General features: G+C 52.7%; 1 protein-coding gene across 1 annotated transcript; it reads right to left on the bottom strand.

Moving 5' to 3' along the window:
- Window positions 1-685: 685 nt before the first annotated feature.
- Window positions 686-15,174, bottom strand: LOC306982948 (serine/threonine-protein kinase SBK1-like; the record flags this gene model as incomplete). Its single annotated transcript, XM_079583392.1, has 3 exons — window positions 686-1,405; window positions 7,631-7,827; window positions 15,042-15,174. The coding sequence occupies 3 exons, from the start codon at window positions 15,172-15,174 to the stop codon at window positions 686-688; spliced, it is 1,050 nt and encodes a 349-aa protein (XP_079439518.1).
- Window positions 15,175-18,709: the final 3,535 nt, after the last annotated feature.

Raw genomic sequence — 18,709 nt, forward strand, 5'->3', positions numbered from 1 at the left:
TGGCTGGAGGTGGAGTGAAGAAAGTGAAAAACCCCAAATGCAGGACGGCAACAAAACTGGCGATGTTTAAAGAACGATGAAAAGCAAAAAAAACAAATCCAGAGAAAACTAAAAACCCGGAGCTGACGAAGACGCGACAAAGGACGAGGGAAACACGGGGGTTTAAACACAAGAGGAAACGGGCACAGGTGAAACACATCAGGTGAAGCACATCAGGGCGGGGCAGGCAGGTAACGAGGGAAGCAAAGCAGAATCACAAGGACAGAACACACGTCAAAATAAAACACAGGACGAGACAAAAGACAAATCATGACAGAACCTCCAACGCAAGAACATCAATGTTGTCCCAGCTTGTTCCATCAGGGAGCCTTAAAGAGACTGGCCGTACCTTCTCAGTCCACAGGGGCTGTAAAACCACTATAGTCATTGCTATTGTAGAGAAAATGGAGCTTTCTATAGAGGAAAAGGAGAACATCAATATAATCCGATATAATCTGACCGATGTAATCCAATAATTCTCTGATCGCTTTCGCCAAATGAAGAAAAACCCTGTGAAACGTCTCACTCGTGTATTTAATTTCTAATGCGTTTATATAATGTGCAGTTGAGTCGCTGATATCGGTTTTGTTGATGCGTAACTGAATGTTCCAGCTCTGGCTCAGTTCAGCGTCTGGGGAGAGGGAGGTCAGTCTCTCAGCCCCGCTGCCTCGAGGGGCGTGGCCTCAGAGGGCGGAGTCTGTACGAGCCAATCCCGCTGCAGGAAGTGCATGACGTCGCTGACGCTGCTGCGGCGCCGCGGGTCCAACGCCAGCAGCCTCCGGAACATGAGCAGGGCCTGAGGGCTGAAGCGGCGCCACAGCGTGGGCACCTCCTCCTCCTCCTCCGCCCCCTGCACTCGCTCCTCCCCCTGCACTCGCTCCGCCCCCTGTGCCCGCTCCTCCTCCTCCGCCTCCTCCTCCTCCGCCCCCTGCACCCGCTCCTCCCCCTGCACTCGCTCCGCCCCCTGTACCCAGTCCCTAAACTCCCCGTAGAAGCTGTCCTCCTCCGTGGCGCTCTCCCAGGGGAAGCAGCCGGTGAGGACGCAGAAGAGGAGCACGCCGAGCGCCCAGGTGTCCAGACTGGGCTCCACGGGCAGGGGCGGGGCGCTCACCTGCCCGTCCCTCAGCACGCGGGCGCACAGCTCGGGCGACATGTAGGGCAGGGTGCCGCTGATGAAGCGGACGAGCGCCCCGCGTCTCTGGGCCAGCCCGAAGTCCGCCAGCTTCACCCGGCTGCAGCGGGCGTCCAGCAGCAGCACGTTCTCCGGCTTCACGTCCCGGTGCACCAGCCCGCGGGCGTGGACGAACTCCAGGGCAGAGGACAGCTGCAGGGCACAGCGCTTCACCGCGGGCTCAGGGAGGCCCACCTGGGGGGGGGAGAGAGGGTTAGAGAGAGGGCAGAGAGGGCTAGAGAGGGTTAGAGAGGGAACAGAGAGGGTTAGAGAGGGTTAGAGAGGGTTAGAGAGGGTTAGAGAGAGGGCACAGCGCTTCACCGCGGGCTCAGGGAGGCCCACCTGGGGGGGGGGAGAGAGAGGGTTAGAGAGGGTTAGAGAGGGCACAGCGCTTCACCGCGGGCTCAGGGAGGCCCACCTGGGGGGGGGCAGAGAGAGGGGCAGAGAGAGGGTTAGAGAGAGGGTTAGAGAGGGTTAGGGAGGGTTAGAGAGGGGCAGAGAGGGCACAGCGCTTCACCACGGGCTCAGGGAGGCCCACCTGCAGGGGGAGAGAGGGTTAGAGAGAGGGTTAGAGAGGGTTAGAGAGAGGGTTAGAGAGAGGGTTAGAGAGGGTTAGAGAGAGGGTTAGAGAGAGGGTTAGGGAGGGTTAGAGAGGGTTAGAGAGAGGGTTAGAGAGGGTTAGAGAGGGTTAGAGAGAGGGTTAGAGAGAGGGTTAGAGAGAGGGTTAGAGAGGGTTAGAGAGGGTTAGAGAGGGTACAGCGCTTCACCACGGGCTCAGGGAGGCCCACCTGGGGAACAGAGAGGGTTAGAGAGAGGGTTAGAGAGGGTTAGAGAGGGTTAGAGAGGGTTAGAGAGAGGGAACAGAGAGGGTTAGAGATGGTTAGAGAGGGTTAGAGAGGGCACAGCGCTTCACCGCGGGCTCAGGGAGGCCCACCTGGGGGGGAGAGAGAGGGTTAGAGAGAGGGCAGAGAGGGTTAGAGAGGGTTAGAGAGGGAACAGCGCTTCACCGCGGGCTCAGGGAGGCCCACCTGGGGGGGAGAGAGAGGGTTAGAGAGGGTTAGAGAGGGTTAGAGAGAGGGTTAGAGAGGGTTAGAGAGGGTTAGGGAGGGTTAGAGAGGGTTAGAGAGAGGGCAGAGAGGGTTAGAGAGGGTTAGGGAGGGTTAGAGAGAGGGCAGAGAGGGTTAGAGAGGGTTAGAGAGGGTTAGAGAGGGTTAGAGAGGGTTAGAGAGAGGGTTAGAGAGAGGGTTAGAGAGGGTTAGAGAGGGTTAGAGAGGGTTAGAGAGAGGGTTAGAGAGGGTTAGAGAGGGTTAGAGAGGGTTAGAGAGGGTTAGAGAGAGGGCAGAGAGGGTTAGAGAGGGTTAGGGAGGGTTAGAGAGAGGGTTAGAGAGAGGGTTAGAGAGGGTTAGAGAGGGTTAGGGAGGGTTAGAGAGGGTTAGAGAGAGGGTTAGAGAGAGGGTTAGAGAGAGGGTTAGAGAGGGTTAGAGAGGGTTAGAGAGAGGGTTAGAGAGGGTTAGAGAGAGGGTTAGAGAGAGGGTTAGAGAGGGTTAGGGAGGGTTAGAGAGAGGGTTAGAGAGGGTTAGAGAGAGGGTTAGAGAGAGGGTTAGAGAGAGGGTTAGAGAGGGTTAGAGAGAGGGTTAGAGAGGGTTAGAGAGGGTTAGAGAGGGTTAGAGAGAGGGTTAGAGAGAGGGTTAGAGAGGGTTAGAGAGAGGGTTAGAGAGAGGGTTAGAGAGGGTTAGAGAGGGTTAGAGAGAGGGTTAGAGAGGGTTAGAGAGAGGGTTAGAGAGAGGGTTAGAGAGGGTTAGAGAGAGGGTTAGAGAGAGGGTTAGAGAGGGTTAGAGAGGGTTAGAGAGAGGGTTAGAGAGGGTTAGAGAGAGGGTTAGAGAGAGGGTTAGAGAGGGGCAGAGAGAGGGTTAGAGAGGGTTAGAGAGAGGGTTAGAGAGAGGGTTAGAGAGGGTTAGAGAGAGGGTTAGAGAGGGTTAGAGAGAGGGTTAGAGAGAGGGTTAGAGAGGGGGTTAGAGAGGGTTAGAGAGAGGGTTAGAGAGGGTTAGAGAGAGGGTTAGAGAGAGGGTTAGAGAGGGGCAGAGAGGGCACAGCGCTTCACCACGGGCTCAGGGAGGCCCACCTGCAGGGGGAGAGAGGGTTAGAGAGAGGGTTAGAGAGGGTTAGAGAGAGGGTTAGAGAGAGGGTTAGAGAGGGTTAGAGAGAGGGTTAGAGAGGGTTAGAGAGAGGGTTAGAGAGAGGGTTAGGGAGGGTTAGAGAGGGTTAGAGAGAGGGTTAGAGAGAGGGTTAGAGAGAGGGTTAGAGAGGGTTAGAGAGGGTTAGAGAGAGGGAACAGAGAGGGTTAGAGATGGTTAGAGAGGGTTAGAGAGGGCACAGCGCTTCACCGCGGGCTCAGGGAGGCCCACCTGGGGGGGAGAGAGAGGGTTAGAGAGAGGGCAGAGAGGGTTAGAGAGGGTTAGAGAGGGTTAGAGAGAGGGAACAGAGAGGGTTAGAGATGGTTAGAGAGGGTTAGAGAGGGCACAGCGCTTCACCGCGGGCTCAGGGAGGCCCACCTGGGGGGGAGAGAGAGGGTTAGAGAGGGTTAGAGAGGGTTAGAGAGGGCACAGCGCTTCACCGCGGGCTCAGGGAGGCCCACCTGGGGGGGAGAGAGAGGGTTAGAGAGGGTTAGAGAGGGTTAGAGAGAGGGCAGAGAGGGTTAGAGAGGGTTAGGGAGGGTTAGAGAGAGGGTTAGAGAGGGTTAGAGAGGGTTAGAGAGGGTTAGGGAGGGTTAGAGAGGGTTAGAGAGAGGGTTAGAGAGAGGGTTAGAGAGAGGGTTAGAGAGGGTTAGAGAGAGGGCAGAGAGGGTTAGAGAGGGTTAGAGAGGGTTAGAGAGAGGGTTAGAGAGAGGGTTAGAGAGGGTTAGAGAGGGTTAGAGAGAGGGTTAGAGAGAGGGTTAGAGAGGGTTAGAGAGGGTTAGAGAGGGTTAGAGAGAGGGTTAGAGAGAGGGTTAGAGAGAGGGTTAGAGAGGGTTAGAGAGAGGGCAGAGAGGGTTAGAGAGGGTTAGGGAGGGTTAGAGAGAGGGTTAGAGAGGGTTAGAGAGGGTTAGAGAGAGGGTTAGAGAGAGGGTTAGAGAGAGGGTTAGAGAGAGGGTTAGGGAGGGTTAGAGAGAGGGTTAGAGAGAGGGTTAGAGAGGGTTAGAGAGAGGGCAGAGAGGGTTAGAGAGGGTTAGAGAGGGTTAGAGAGAGGGTTAGAGAGGGTTAGAGAGAGGGTTAGAGAGAGGGTTAGAGAGGGTTAGAGAGGGTTAGAGAGAGGGTTAGAGAGAGGGTTAGAGAGGGTTAGAGAGGGTTAGAGAGAGGGTTAGAGAGAGGGCAGAGAGAGGGCAGAGAGGGTTAGAGAGGGTTAGAGAGGGTTAGAGAGGGTGTTGGGTTGTGGGGGTGTTGGGTTCCGGGGGTGTTGGGTTGTGGGGGTGTTGGGTTCCGGGGGTGTTGGGTTGTGGGGGTGTTGGGTTCCGGGGGTGTTGGGTTATGGGGTGTTGGGTTCCAGGGGTGTTGGGTTATGGGGTTTTGGGTTCCAGGGGTGTTGGGTTCCAGGGGTGTTGGGTTATGGGGTGTTGGGTTATGGGGTGTTGGGTTCCAGGGGTGTTGGGTTATGGGGTTTTGGGTTCCAGGGGTGTTGGGTTCCAGGGGTGTTGGGTTATGGGGTGTTGGGTTATGGGGTTTTGGGTTCCAGGGGTGTTGGGTTATGGGGTTTTGGGTTCCAGGGGTGTTGGGTTCCAGGGGTGTTGGGTTATGGGGTGTTGGGTTATGGGGTGTTGGGTTATGGGGGTGTTGGGTTCCGGGGGTGTTGGGTTCCGGGGGTGTTGGGTTCCGGGGGTGTTGGGTTATGGGGTGTTGGGTTATGGGGTGTTGGGTTATGGGGTGTTGGGTTCCGGGGGTGTTGGGTTATGGGGTGTTGGGTTGTGGGGTGTTGGGTTATGGGGTGTTGGGTTATGGGGTGTTGGGTTCCGGGGGTGTTGGGTTATGGGGTGTTGGGTTCCAGGGGTTTTGGGTTATGGGGTGTTGGGTTATGGGGTGTTGGGTTATGGGGTGTTGGGTTCCGGGGTGTTGGGTTATGGGGTGTTGGGTTCCGGGGGTGTTGGGTTCCGGGGGTGTTGGGTTCCGGGGGTGTTGGGTTCCGGGGTGTTGGGTTATGGGGTGTTGGGTTCCGGGGGTGTTGGGTTATGGGGTGTTGGGTTATGGGGTGTTGGGTTATGGGGTGTTGGGTTATGGGGTGTTGGGTTATGGGGTGTTGGGTTATGGGGTGTTGGGTTCCGGGGGTGTTGGGTTCCGGGGGTGTTGGGTTCCGGGGGTGTTGGGTTCCGGGGGTGTTGGGTTATGGGGGTGTTGGGTTCCGGGGGTGTTGGGTTATGGGGTGTTGGGTTATGGGGTGTTGGGTTATGGGGTGTTGGGTTATGGGGTGTTGGGTTCCGGGGGTGTTGGGTTATGGGGTGTTGGGTTATGGGGTGTTGGGTTATGGGGTGTTGGGTTATGGGGGTGTTGGGTTCCGGGGGTGTTGGGTTATGGGGTGTTGGGTTATGGGGTGTTGTGTTATGGGGTGTTGGGTTATGGGGGTGTTGGGTTCCGGGGGTGTTGGGTTATGGGGTGTTGGGTTATGGGGGTGTTGGGTTATGGGGGTGTTGGGTTATGGGGGTGTTGGGTTCCGGGGGTGTTGGGTTATGGGGGTGTTGGGTTATGGGGTGTTGGGTTATGGGGGTGTTGGGTTATGGGGTGTTGGGTTATGGGGGTGTTGGGTTATGGGGTGTTGGGTTATGGGGTTTTGGGTTGTGGGGTGTTGGGTTATGGGGTGTTGGGTTATGGGGTGTTGGGTTATGGGGTGTTGGGTTATGGGGGTGTTGGGTTATGGGGTGTTGGGTTATGGGGTGTTGGGTTCCGGGGGTGTTGGGTTCCGGGGGTGTTGGGTTCCGGGGTGTTGGGTTATGGGGTGTTGGGTTATGGGGGTGTTGGGTTATGGGGTGTTGGGTTATGGGGTGTTGGGTTCCGGGGGTGTTGGGTTCCGGGGGTGTTGGGTTCCGGGGGTGTTGGGTTATGGGGTGTTGGGTTATGGGGTGTTGGGTTATGGGGGTGTTGGGTTATGGGGGTGTTGGGTTATGGGGTGTTGGGTTATGGGGGTGTTGGGTTCCGGGGGTGTTGGGTTCCGGGGGTGTTGGGTTCCGGGGGTGTTGGGTTCCGGGGGTGTTGGGTTATGGGGTGTTGGGTTCCGGGGGTGTTGGGTTCCGGGGGTGTTGGGTTCCGGGGGTGTTGGGTTCCGGGGGTGTTGGGTTATGGGGTGTTGGGTTCCGGGGGTGTTGGGTTCCGGGGGTGTTGGGTTCCGGGGGTGTTGGGTTATGGGGTGTTGGGTTATGGGGTGTTGGGTTATGGGGTGTTGGGTTATGGGGTGTTGGGTTATGGGGGTGTTGGGTTATGGGGTGTTGGGTTATGGGGGTGTTGGGTTATGGGGTGTTGGGTTATGGGGGTGTTGGGTTATGGGGGTGTTGGGTTCCGGGGGTGTTGGGTTCCAGGGGTGTTGGGTTATGGGGTGTTGGGTTATGGGGTGTTGGGTTCCGGGGGTGTTGGGTTCCGGGGGTGTTGGGTTCCAGGGGTGTTGGGTTATGGGGTGTTGGGTTATGGGGTGTTGGGTTATGGGGTGTTGGGTTATGGGGGTGTTGGGTTATGGGGGTGTTGGGTTATGGGGGTGTTGGGTTATGGGGTGTTGGGTTCCGGGGTGTTGGGTTATGGGGTGTTGGGTTGTGGGGTGTTGGGTTCCGGGGGTGTTGGGTTATGGGGTGTTGGGTTATGGGGTGTTGGGTTCCGGGGGTGTTGGGTTATGGGGTGTTGGGTTATGGGGGTGTTGGGTTATGGGGGTGTTGGGTTGTGGGGGTGTTGGGTTCCGGGGTGTTGGGTTGTGGGGGTGTTGGGTTCCGGGGTGTTGGGTTCCAGGGGTGTTGGGTTGTGGGGGTGTTGGGTTCCGGGGTGTTGGGTTCCGGGGGTGTTGGGTTGTGGGGGTGTTGGGTTCCGGGGTGTTGGGTTATGGGGTGTTGGGTTCCAGGGGTGTTGGGTTATGGGGTGTTGGGTTATGGGGTGTTGGGTTATGGGGTGTTGGGTTCCAGGGGTGTTGGGTTATGGGGTGTTGGGTTCCAGGGGTGTTGGGTTATGGGGTGTTGGGTTATGGGGTGTTGGGTTATGGGGTGTTGGGTTCCGGGGGTGTTGGGTTATGGGGTGTTGGGTTATGGGGTGTTGGGTTATGGGGTGTTGGGTTATGGGGTGTTGGGTTCCGGGGGTGTTGGGTTCCGGGGTGTTGGGTTCCGGGGGTGTTGGGTTATGGGGTGTTGGGTTCCGGGGGTGTTGGGTTCCGGGGTGTTGGGTCACACCGGTGTTGGTGGGGCTTGTAGATGATGTCACTGACCTTGGGCGTGATGGTGCTCAGTAAGTCCCGCCCCGTCAGCTCCTGGGCGTAGCAGTAGTGCTGATGCGACTGGAAGGCGATGCCGAACAGAGCCACGATGGATGGATGACTGAGAGTCAGAGCCGTGCAGTATTCTCTCAGGAAGGTCTGCAGCTGCGTCGACGCTTTAGGGAGGAGCTTCAGCGCCATCGGGGTCCCTGAACACACCAGAGAGACACTGAACACCAGAGAGACACTGAACTCACCACAGAGACGCTGATCACACCAGAGAGACACTGAACTCACCACAGAGACACTGAACACACCAGAGAGACACTGAACTCACCACAGAGACACTGAACACACCAGAGACACTGAACTCACCAGAGACACTGAACACACCAGAGACACTGAAGACTAGGCTCAAACGTACCTCTACGAATGAGCTTGTGATCAGGTCAGTTTGTTAAAGGAACAGGCCAGCGTTTTTCCACACTGAGATATGTTCTTACCTGAGCTGTGACGAGTTCTTTAGGACCTGTCTGATCTTCAGTCACGTAAACACAGCGCAGTAATCTTCACTTTACTGCGCGGATGCCAAACTACTCCTGGTATTATTACGCCTTACAATATAGTTCCCCCTTTTATCCGCTTAGAAAATCCACATTGTGTAATTTTGAAATGACAAAAAAGTGACAAAAAAGTGACAAAAAAGTGACAAAAAAGTGATGAAAAAATGACAAAAATGTGACAAAAAAATGACAAAAATGTGATAAAAAAATGACAAAAATGTGACAAAAAAATGACAAAAATGTGACAAAAAAATGACAAAAAAGTGACAAAAATGTGATAAAAAAATGACAAAAATGTGACAAAAAAGTGACAAAAAAGTGACAAAAAAGTGATGAAAAAATGACAAAAAAGTGACAAAAAAGTGACAAAAATGTGATAAAAAAGTGACAAAAAAGTGACAAAAAAATGACAAAAAATGACAAAAAAGTGACAAAAAAATGACAAAAATGCAACAAAAAAGTTACAAAAATGAGTTGAACACCAAACAAAAAAAGGACCTGTCTGATCTTCAGTCACGTAAACACAGCGCAGACGGCGTTAGCATTTAGCCTCTCCCTCTCTCCTCTATAGCTCCAAAACAGGTCCAGATAGAAGCTACCAAGCTCTTCCACGTTTTCCCTATTTAAATATGGTTACGTGAAGTGTTCCACTACAAAGTATAATTACACACAATTAAACAATGTGGATTTTCTAAGCGGATAAAAGGGGGACTATATTGTAAGGCGTAATAATACCAGGAGTAGTTTGAAATCCGCGCAGTAATCTTCACTTTACTGTAGCTTCTATCTTGACCTGTTTTGGAGCTATAGAGGAGAGAGGGAGAGGCTAAATGCTAACGCCGTCGGCGCTGTGTTTACGTGACTGAAGATCAGACAGGTCCTAAAGAACTCGTCACAGCTCAGGTAAGAACATATCTCAGTGTGGAAAAACACTGGCCTGTTCCTTTAAAGCTCTGACCCACATCCTGAAGTAAAGCCTCAGGAGAAACACTGCTGTGGGACGTACGGTCCTCTTGTTCTCACTGCAAACTTTGTCTCATCATGATACAATATTTATCTTTAGCTGAAGTCTGTTTATTACTATTCACACAGTGTTTTCTTTTCCCCCTTCCTGTTTCAGATCAAATGGAGGAACCCGCCTACATGGATTGGACAAGAATAACTGCAGCTCCAACAAGGACTGGACGTTGTTCTGCCGTGGATCTCTCCTACTGTGGTTCTCCCCGAGGTTTGGGTTTTTGAGGTTTTCCTCACCGTGCTGGAGGGTCTGAGGACGGGGACCACCTTAGACTTTATGTTTGCCTGGACACTTTCTTTACATTGTCATATTTACTGTTCTGTTTTATTGCCTTAATGTTTAGTGCAGCTGTGAGGAAACTCCTGTTGTGATATTGGGCTTTACAAAACCATTGATTGACTGATTGATTGATTGAACAAACACATCTATAAAATCCCCTGTGAATCTGTCTCGCCTGCTTTACATAGATCTTTAAGTCTTATCTTTAATATTATCTTTAAAGGAACAATACGGCGCACGAATCAAAGTAACAAATGACCTCCTGCTGGCCTCACACTCCTGTTCCTCCTCCATCCTTCTCCACCTGCAGCATGTGGGCATCTCTGACTCTTAGTTCTGCACGTCTCACCTGCCAACCTCAGAGCCCACCATCACAAACCACCTCTCTTCAAGAAAACCCTGGATGAACTTCCTTCAACTCAACTGCAATAAGTCTGATGTCATTGGCCCCAAATCGCTCCTCGACTCCTCTCAAGACTTCAGTGTCTCCGTCGAGTTTCCACCTCACTGACCTCCTCCCATCGCCTCCGTTCTGCCGACTGAAACCTCCTAAAACCAACCGCAAAATCAGCTGAACCCTGAGGGACCGAGCCTCCGGAACCCACTCCCCATCAGAAACTCACTGCAAACTTTAAAAAATACTCAAAACTCAACCTCCAAAAGCACTGACTTGTGTATAATGTGTCTTTGAACGCACCATGAAAACCTCTCGATCACAGCTCCAACAAACAGTAAAGTTTAAATGAAATAACCGTGACAGCGTTTAAAGCTCGACATACATTTGAAAACATAATCCCTTTAATGGAGTCTGTTTGTGCCGCGGCCTCGGATGAAGCGCAGATGGAGTTTGGAGATAATGTGTTTGACATAGCCGTCCGTCAGCGCAGAACAAGCACCTGCTGTTCCCTCACACTCGCGGTAACACGGCTCCGAGCGCGTGGAGATATTCACACCACACTGGGGCAAGAGCCAGGGTTAGATTCCCCTGAGGTTTCCTGTGTGTCATTGAGCAAGGCCGCAGTGATGGATGGACATGTGAGCGGCTTTTTAAAGGCCATTCCATTCTCTGCATTCAGCGCTTTGGGGGCTGCGGTCTGTGGTCGGCCTGCCCTGCGGTCTAAGCGGTCCAAACACTCGAGCTCCAGAGTCTGCACGGTCCAAACACTCGAGCTCCAGACTCTGCAAGGTCCAAACACTCGAGCTCCAGACTCTGCAAGGTCCGAACACTCGAGCTCCAGAGTCTGCTCGGTCCAAACACTCGAGCTCCAGAGTCTGCACAGTCCAAACACTCGAGCTCCAGACTCTACACAGTCCGAACACTCGAGCTCCAGACTCTGCACGGTCCGAACACTCGAGCTCCAGACTCTGCACAGTCCGAACACTCGAGCTCCAGACTCTGCAAGGTCCGAACACTCGAGCTCCAGAGTCTGCTCGGTCCAAACACTCGAGCTCCAGAGTCTGCACAGTCCGAACACTCGAGCTCCAGACTCTACACAGTCCGAACACTCGAGCTCCAGACTCTGCACGGTCCGAACACTCGAGCTCCAGACTCTGCACAGTCCGAACACTCGAGCTCCAGAGTCTGCACAGTCCGAACACTCGAGCTCCAGAGTCTGCACAGTCCAAACACTCGAGCTCCAGAGTCTACACAGTCCAAACACTCGAGCTCCAGAGTCTACACAGTCCAAACACTCGAGCTCCAGACTCTACACAGTCCAAACACTCGAGCTCCAGAGTCTACACAGTCCAAACACTCGAGCTCCAGACTCTGCACAGTCCAAACACTCGAGCTCCAGACTCTACACAGTCCAAACACTCGAGCTCCAGACTCTGCACAGTCCGAACACTCGAGCTCCAGACTCTACACAGTCCAAACACTCGAGCTCCAGAGTCTGCACAGTCCAAACACTCGAGCTCCAGAGTCTGCACAGTCCGAACACTCGAGCTCCAGACTCTACACAGTCCAAACACTCGAGCTCCAGACTCTACACAGTCCAAACACTCGAGCTCCAGACTCTACACAGTCCAAACACTCGAGCTCCAGAGTCTACACAGTCCAAACACTCGAGCTCCAGAGTCTGCACAGTCCAAACACTCGAGCTCCAGAGTCTGCACAGTCCGAACACTCGAGCTCCAGAGTCTACACGGTCCAAACACTCGAGCTCCAGAGTCTGCACAGTCCAAACACTCGAGCTCCAGAGTCTACACAGTCCAAACACTCGAGCTCCAGAGTCTGCACAGTCCAAACACTCGAGCTCCAGAGTCTACACAGTCCAAACACTCGAGCTCCAGACTCTGCACAGTCCAAACACTCGAGCTCCAGACTCTACACAGTCCAAACACTCGAGCTCCAGACTCTGCACAGTCCGAACACTCGAGCTCCAGAGTCTACACGGTCCGAACACTCGAGCTCCAGAGTCTACACAGTCCAAACACTCGAGCTCCAGAGTCTACACAGTCCAAACACTCGAGCTCCAGAGTCTACACAGTCCAAACACTCGAGCTCCAGAGTCTACACGGTCCAAACACTCGAGCTCCAGAGTCTACACAGTCCAAACACTCGAGCTCCAGAGTCTACACAGTCCAAACACTCGAGCTCCAGAGTCTGCACAGTCCAAACACTCGAGCTCCAGAGTCTACACAGTCCGAACACTCGAGCTCCAGACTCTGCACGGTCCAAACACTCGAGCTCCAGAGTCTACACGGTCCAAACACTCGAGCTCCAGAGTCTGCACAGTCCGAACACTCGAGCTCCAGACTCTGCTCGGTCCAAACACTCGAGCTCCAGACTCTGCACAGTCCAAACACTCGAGCTCCAGACTCTGCTCGGTCCAAACACTCGAGCTCCAGACTCTGCTCGGTCCAAACACTCGAGCTCCAGACTCTGCTCGGTCCAAACACTCGAGCTCCAGACTCTACACAGTCCAAACACTCGAGCTCCAGACTCTACACGGTCCGAACACTCGAGCTCCAGACTCTGCACAGTCCGAACACTCGAGCTCCAGACTCTACACAGTCCAAACACTCGAGCTCCAGAGTCTACACAGTCCAAACACTCGAGCTCCAGAGTCTGCACAGTCCAAACACTCGAGCTCCAGAGTCTGCACAGTCCAAACACTCGAGCTCCAGAGTCTGCACAGTCCAAACACTCGAGCTCCAGAGTCTGCTCGGTCCAAACACTCGAGCTCCAGACTCTGCACAGTCCAAACACTCGAGCTCCAGACTCTGCACAGTCCAAACACTCGAGCTCCAGAGTCTGCACAGTCCAAACACTCGAGCTCCAGACTCTACACAGTCCGAACACTCGAGCTCCAGACTCTGCACAGTCCGAACACTCGAGCTCCAGACTCTGCACAGTCCGAACACTCGAGCTCCAGACTCTACACAGTCCGAACACTCGAGCTCCAGACTCTGCACAGTCCGAACACTCGAGCTCCAGACTCTGCACGGTCCAAACACTCGAGCTCCAGAGTCTACACAGTCCAAACACTCGAGCTCCAGACTCTACACAGTCCAAACACTCGAGCTCCAGAGTCTACACAGTCCAAACACTCGAGCTCCAGAGTCTACACGGTCCAAACACTCGAGCTCCAGACTCTGCACGGTCCAAACACTCGAGCTCCAGAGTCTGCACGGTCCAAACACTCGAGCTCCAGACTCTGCACGGTCCAAACACTCGAGCTCCAGAGTCTACACGGTCCAAACACTCGAGCTCCAGAGTCTGCACGGTCCAAACACTCGAGCTCCAGAGTCTACACGGTCCAAACACTCGAGCTCCAGAGTCTGCACAGTCCAAACACTCGAGCTCCAGAGTCTGCACAGTCCAAACACTCGAGCTCCAAACTCTGCACAGTCCAAACACTCGAGCTCCAGAGTCTGCTCGGTCCAAACACTCGAGCTCCAGAGTCTGCACAGTCCAAACACTCGAGCTCCAGACTCTACTCGGTCCAAACACTCGAGCTCCAGACTCTGCAGTCTCTGGAGTCCAGTCCTGGTTTAAGGGAGTCCAGTCCTGGTTTAACAGAGTCCAGTCCTGGTTTAACAGACTACAGTCCGGGTTTTGCGCTGCCCAGTCCGGGTTTTGCGCTGCCCAGTCGTCCTCGTCTCTGTATGAACTCTCTCTGAGAGGCTCCAGTTTCTCTCCGCGAGTTTTACCCAGGTTTTAATCCGGTAACGACTCGAGAATATTCACATCATGAGCTTTTGAAAGTGGACCAAACATCTCTATAGACGGAGCTCCAGTGTCTGCTCTCGGCACAGACTCCCATACGGACACTGTGATAAACAAGTATTCACATTAATCAGATGCCGTTCCCGTCATGTGGTGGATTCTACACGTGTTTTCAGAAGCTTAGCATCAAACAGAAAAGAGGATTGGCAGAATTACTTCCATAGGTTTCTTGGCTCCCATTGATATTAAATAATACTAAATAATAATACTAAAGCTTTAATGAGACACACTCGCTCAGCACATGCGCACATTCAGGAGTTCATCCCTCACCAAGACAATCAGGTGAACAGATACGTTGGTCATTTATGTAAAGTATTTTACTCCTCTGTCCCGCCGTCCTCCCGTTATAGCCCAATATCACGCAGGAAGTGACTGGAGAGACTCCCCTCAGCCCCGGGTCAGTGGAGAGACTCCCCTCAGCCCCGGGTCTGTGGAGAGACTCCCCTCAGCCCCGGGTCAGTGGAGAGACTCTCCTCAGCCCCGGGTCTGTAGAGAGACTCTCCTCAGCCCCGGGTCTGTAGAGAGACTCTCCTCAGCCCCGGGTCTGTAGAGAGACTCTCCTCAGCCCCGGGTCAGTGGAGAGACTCCCCTCAGCCCCGGGTCTAAGGAGAGACTCCCCTCAGCCCCGGGTCAGTGGAGAGACTCCCCTCAGCCCCGGGTTAGAGGAGAGACTCCCCTCAGCCCCGGGTCAGTGGAGAGACTCCCCTCAGCCCCGGGTCAGTGGAGAGTCTCCCCTCAGCCCCGGGGCTGTGGAGAGACTCCCCTCAGCCCCGGGTCAGTGGAGAGACTCCCCTCAGCCCCGGGTCTAAGGAGAAACTCCCCTCAGCCCCAGGTCTGTGGAGAGACTCCCCTCAGCCCCGGGTCTAAGGAGAGTCTCCCCTCAGCCCCGGGTCAGTGGAGAGACTCCCCTCAGCCCCGGGTCAGTGGAGAGTCTCCCCTCAGCCCCGGGTCTGTAAAGAGACTCCCCTCAGCCTCGGGTCAGTGGAGAGACTCCCCTCAGCCCCGGGTCAGTGGAGAGTCTCCCCTCAGCCCCGGGTCTGTAAAGAGACTCCCCTCAGCCTCGGGTCAGTGGAGAGACTCCCCTCAGCCCCGGGTCAGTGGAGAGACTCCCCTCAGCCCCGGGTCAGTGGAGAGACTCCCCTCAGCCTCGGGTCAGTGGAGAGACTCCCCTCAGCCCCGGGTCAGTGGAGAGACTCCCCTCAGCCTCGGGTCAGTGGAGAGACTCCCCTCAGCCCCGGGTCAGTGGAGTGTGCAGTGTATAGAGGTTGGTTTGTAGAGGTTAGGGTTAGTTTGTAGAGTGTGTAGACTGTGGTTTGTAGGGGGCAGTGTTACCTTTACAGCGATGCGTGACCATCAGGACGTGGCCGTATTTCCCGCGGCCGATTTCTTTGATGACGTTGAACCTGTCGTTTATCTCCAGCTCCGTCAGACTCTGAGCCGTCAGCTCCATCAGCTCATCGATCATCACGGCTGCTGCACCTGCCGCACCTGCCGCACCTGCTGCACCTGCCGCCCCTGACTCCATCACTGCCCTGTCAGGACACACAGCGGGATCAGCCTCGTGTGGTTTTAGAGGGATGTTCCAGAGCCAGTTTTGGTTCTGTCGGGGATTCAAGGCGATTCTCATGCGTTTGTAAACTGATGGTTTGACCGGGTTCTCCACCACAGGTTCATGTTTCTTGACTTGTTTTGTTGGAAGATTCTGATTGTCTGTTACTTTCTTCTTTAGTTCCTGTGCTTCCAAACAAACCTCCTGAAACCAGATTTGTGTGTGTGAGTGTGGGAACCCCTGGTGTGGATTAAAGTTAGATTTTCTTTGTTCATGGCTAATTGTTTTAGTAAATACTGTACACGACTGTATCCATGGTGCTGTGGTGCGTGTGCAGCTGGCCTCAGATCAAATACAGTAAGACCCGACATGAATATCTAAAATGACATGTTAAACAGTTGTCACGGTTATCTGCTGTAAAACACGGCTCTAAAACACGCCTCGTAAAGTGGAGCGAAGCGCTGACGGCTGCAGCTGGTGTCACGGCTCCACTCACAGTCAGAGATCTGAGCTTTTACAGGCCAGGGCTGTGAGGACTGTGGTTACGCCTGTCAGCGCCTCGTCCGTCTCTAAGTCTCTAAAGTCAGAAACAAACACCTCGTCCGTCTCTAAAGTCAGAAACAAACACCTCGTCCGTCTCTAAAGTCAGAAACAAACACCTCGTCTGTCTCTAAAGTCAGAAACAAACACCTCGTCTGTCTCTAAAGTCAGAAACAAACACCTCGTCCGTCTCTAAAGTCAGAAACAAACACCTCGTCTGTCTCTAAAGTCAGAAACAAACACCTCGTCCGTCTCTAAAGTCAGAAACAAACACCTCGTCCGTCTCTAAAGTCAGAAACAAACACCTCGTCTGTCTCTAAAGTCAGAAACAAACACCTCGTCTGTCTCTGAGTCTCTAAAGTCAGAAACAAACACCTCGTCTGTCTCTAAAGTCAGAAACAAACACCTCGTCCGTCTCTAAGTCTCTAAAGTCAGAAACAAACACCTCGTCCGTCTCTAAAGTCAGAAACAAACACCTCGTCCGTCTCTAAGTCTCTAAAGTCAGAAACAAACACCTCGTCCGTCTCTAAGTCTCTAAAGTCAGAAACAAACACCTCGTCTGTCTCTAAAGTCAGAAACAAACACCTCGTCCGTCTCTAAGTCTCTAAAGTCAGAAACAAACACCTCGTCCGTCTCTAAAGTCAGAAACAAACACCTCGTCCGCCTCTAAAGTCATAAAACAAACACCTCGTCCGTCTCTAAGTCTCTAAAGTCAGAAACAAACACCTCGTCCGTCTGTAAAGTCAGAAACAAACACCTCGTCCGTCTCTAAAGTCAGAAACAAACACCTCGTCCGTCTCTAAAGTCAGAAACAAACACCTCGTCCGTCTCTAAGTCTCTAAAGTCAGAAACAAACACCTCGTCCGTCTCTAAGTCTCTAAAGTCAGAAACAAACACCTCGTCCGTCTCTAAAGTCAGAAACAAACACCTCGTCCGTCTCTAAAGTCAGAAACAAACACCTCGTCCGTCTCTAAAGTCAGAAACAAAAACCTCGTCCGTCTCTAAGTCTCTAAAGTCAGAAACAAACACCTCGTCCGTCTCTAAGTCTCTAAAGTCAGAAACAAACACCTCGTCTGTTTCTAAAGTCAGAAACAAACACCTCGTCCGTCTCTAAAGTCAGAAACAAACACCTCGTCCGTCTGTAAGTCTCTAAAGTCAGAAACAAACACCTCGTCCGTCTCTAAAGTCAGAAACAAACACCTCGTCCGTCTCTAAAGTCAGAAACAAACACCTCGTCCGTCTGTAAAGTCAGAAACAAACACCTCGTCCGTCTCTAAAGTCAGAAACAAACACCTCGTCCGTCTCTAAAGTCAGAAACAAACACCTCGTACGTCTCTAAAGTCAGAAACAAACACCTCGTCCGTCTCTAAAGTCAGGAAACAAACACCTCGTCCGTCTCTAAGTCTCTAAAGTCAGAAACAAACACCTCGTCCGTCTCTAGAGTCAGAAACAAACACCTCGTCCGTCTGTAAAGTCAGAAACAAACACCTCGTCCGTCTCTAAGTCTCTAAAGTCAGAAACAAATACCTCGTCCGTCTCTAAAGTCAGAAACAAACACCTCGTCTGTCTCTAAAGTCAGAAACAAACACCTCGTCTGTCTCTAAAGTCAGAAACAAACACCTCGTCTGTCTCTAAAGTCAGAAACAAACACCTCGTCCGTCTCTAAGTCTCTAAAGTCAGAAACAAATACCTCGTCCGTCTCTAAAGTCAGAAACAAACACCTCGTCTGTCTCTAAAGTCAGAAACAAACACCTCGTCCGTCTCTAAAGTCAGAAACAAACACCTCGTCTGTCTCTAAAGTCAGAAACAAACACCTCGTCCGTCTCTAAAGTCAGAAACAAACACCTCGTCCGTCTCTAGAGTCAGAAACAAACACCTCGTCCGTCTCTAAAGTCAGAAACAAACACCTCGTCTGTCTCTAAAGTCAGAAACAAACACCTCGTCCGTCTCTAAAGTCAGAAACAAACACCTCGTCCGTCTCTAAGTCTCTAAAGTCAGAAACAAACACCTCGTCCGTCTGTAAAGTCAGAAACAAACACCTCGTCCGTCTCTAAGTCTCTAAAGTCAGAAACAAACACCTCGTCTGTCTCTAAAGTCAGAAACAAACACCTCGTCCGTCTCTAAAGTCAGAAACAAACACCTCGTCTGTCTCTAAAGTCAGAAACAAACACCTCGTCCGTCTGTAAAGTCAGAAACAAACACCTCGTCCATCTGTAAAGTCAGAAACAAACACCTCGTCCGTCTGTAAAGTCAGAAACAAACACCTCGTCCGTCTGTAAAGTCAGAAACAAACACCTCGTCCGTCTCTAAAGTCAGAAACAAACACCTCGTCTGTCTCTAAAGTCAGAAACAAATGCCTCATTAGTCTCTAAACAGCAGAAAGCAAAGTTCTGAAACACACACATGAGCTAAAGACACTCTGGCGTTGGAAAGCTGGGTGTAACTCGATCCAGGAGCGTGGACTTCACTAATGAGGACATTATCAGTCAGATCAGACACGTGACGGCGCCCCCTGGAGGACCCACGGCCAAGTCCTGTCACAGCTGTCAGCGGCTGAGTTCATCATTGGCTGCAGTTTCAGACACGAATAACTCCATTGTTTTAGCAACAGTCAAAGTAAACGACAAAGTGATGAACAAGAGCTTTGGGCCGTCAGGGGGAGGTTAGATAGACCTTAAACCGGGTTAAATGAAGAGTAAAGAAGGGGGTGGAAGGTTCAGGCGATTCTACGGCCAAGGCTGAAGAAGAGCTTTGTGTTTTATCAGAGAAAGAGACGAAGAGGATGAAGTCCAGGCCAAACCAAACATGTTCCTTTTGTAACAGCTCTGACTCTGACTCTGAAATGTCACTAAAGAAAAGTGAATCAAGAAGTTTTACAACAACTTTGCAGCACCACGTTTCACTGTTTGCT

The sequence above is a fragment of the Gobius niger genome (assembly GCF_951799975.1).
Source record: "Gobius niger genome assembly, contig: SCAFFOLD_99, whole genome shotgun sequence".
NCBI classification, from domain to species: Eukaryota; Metazoa; Chordata; class Actinopteri; order Gobiiformes; family Gobiidae; genus Gobius; species Gobius niger.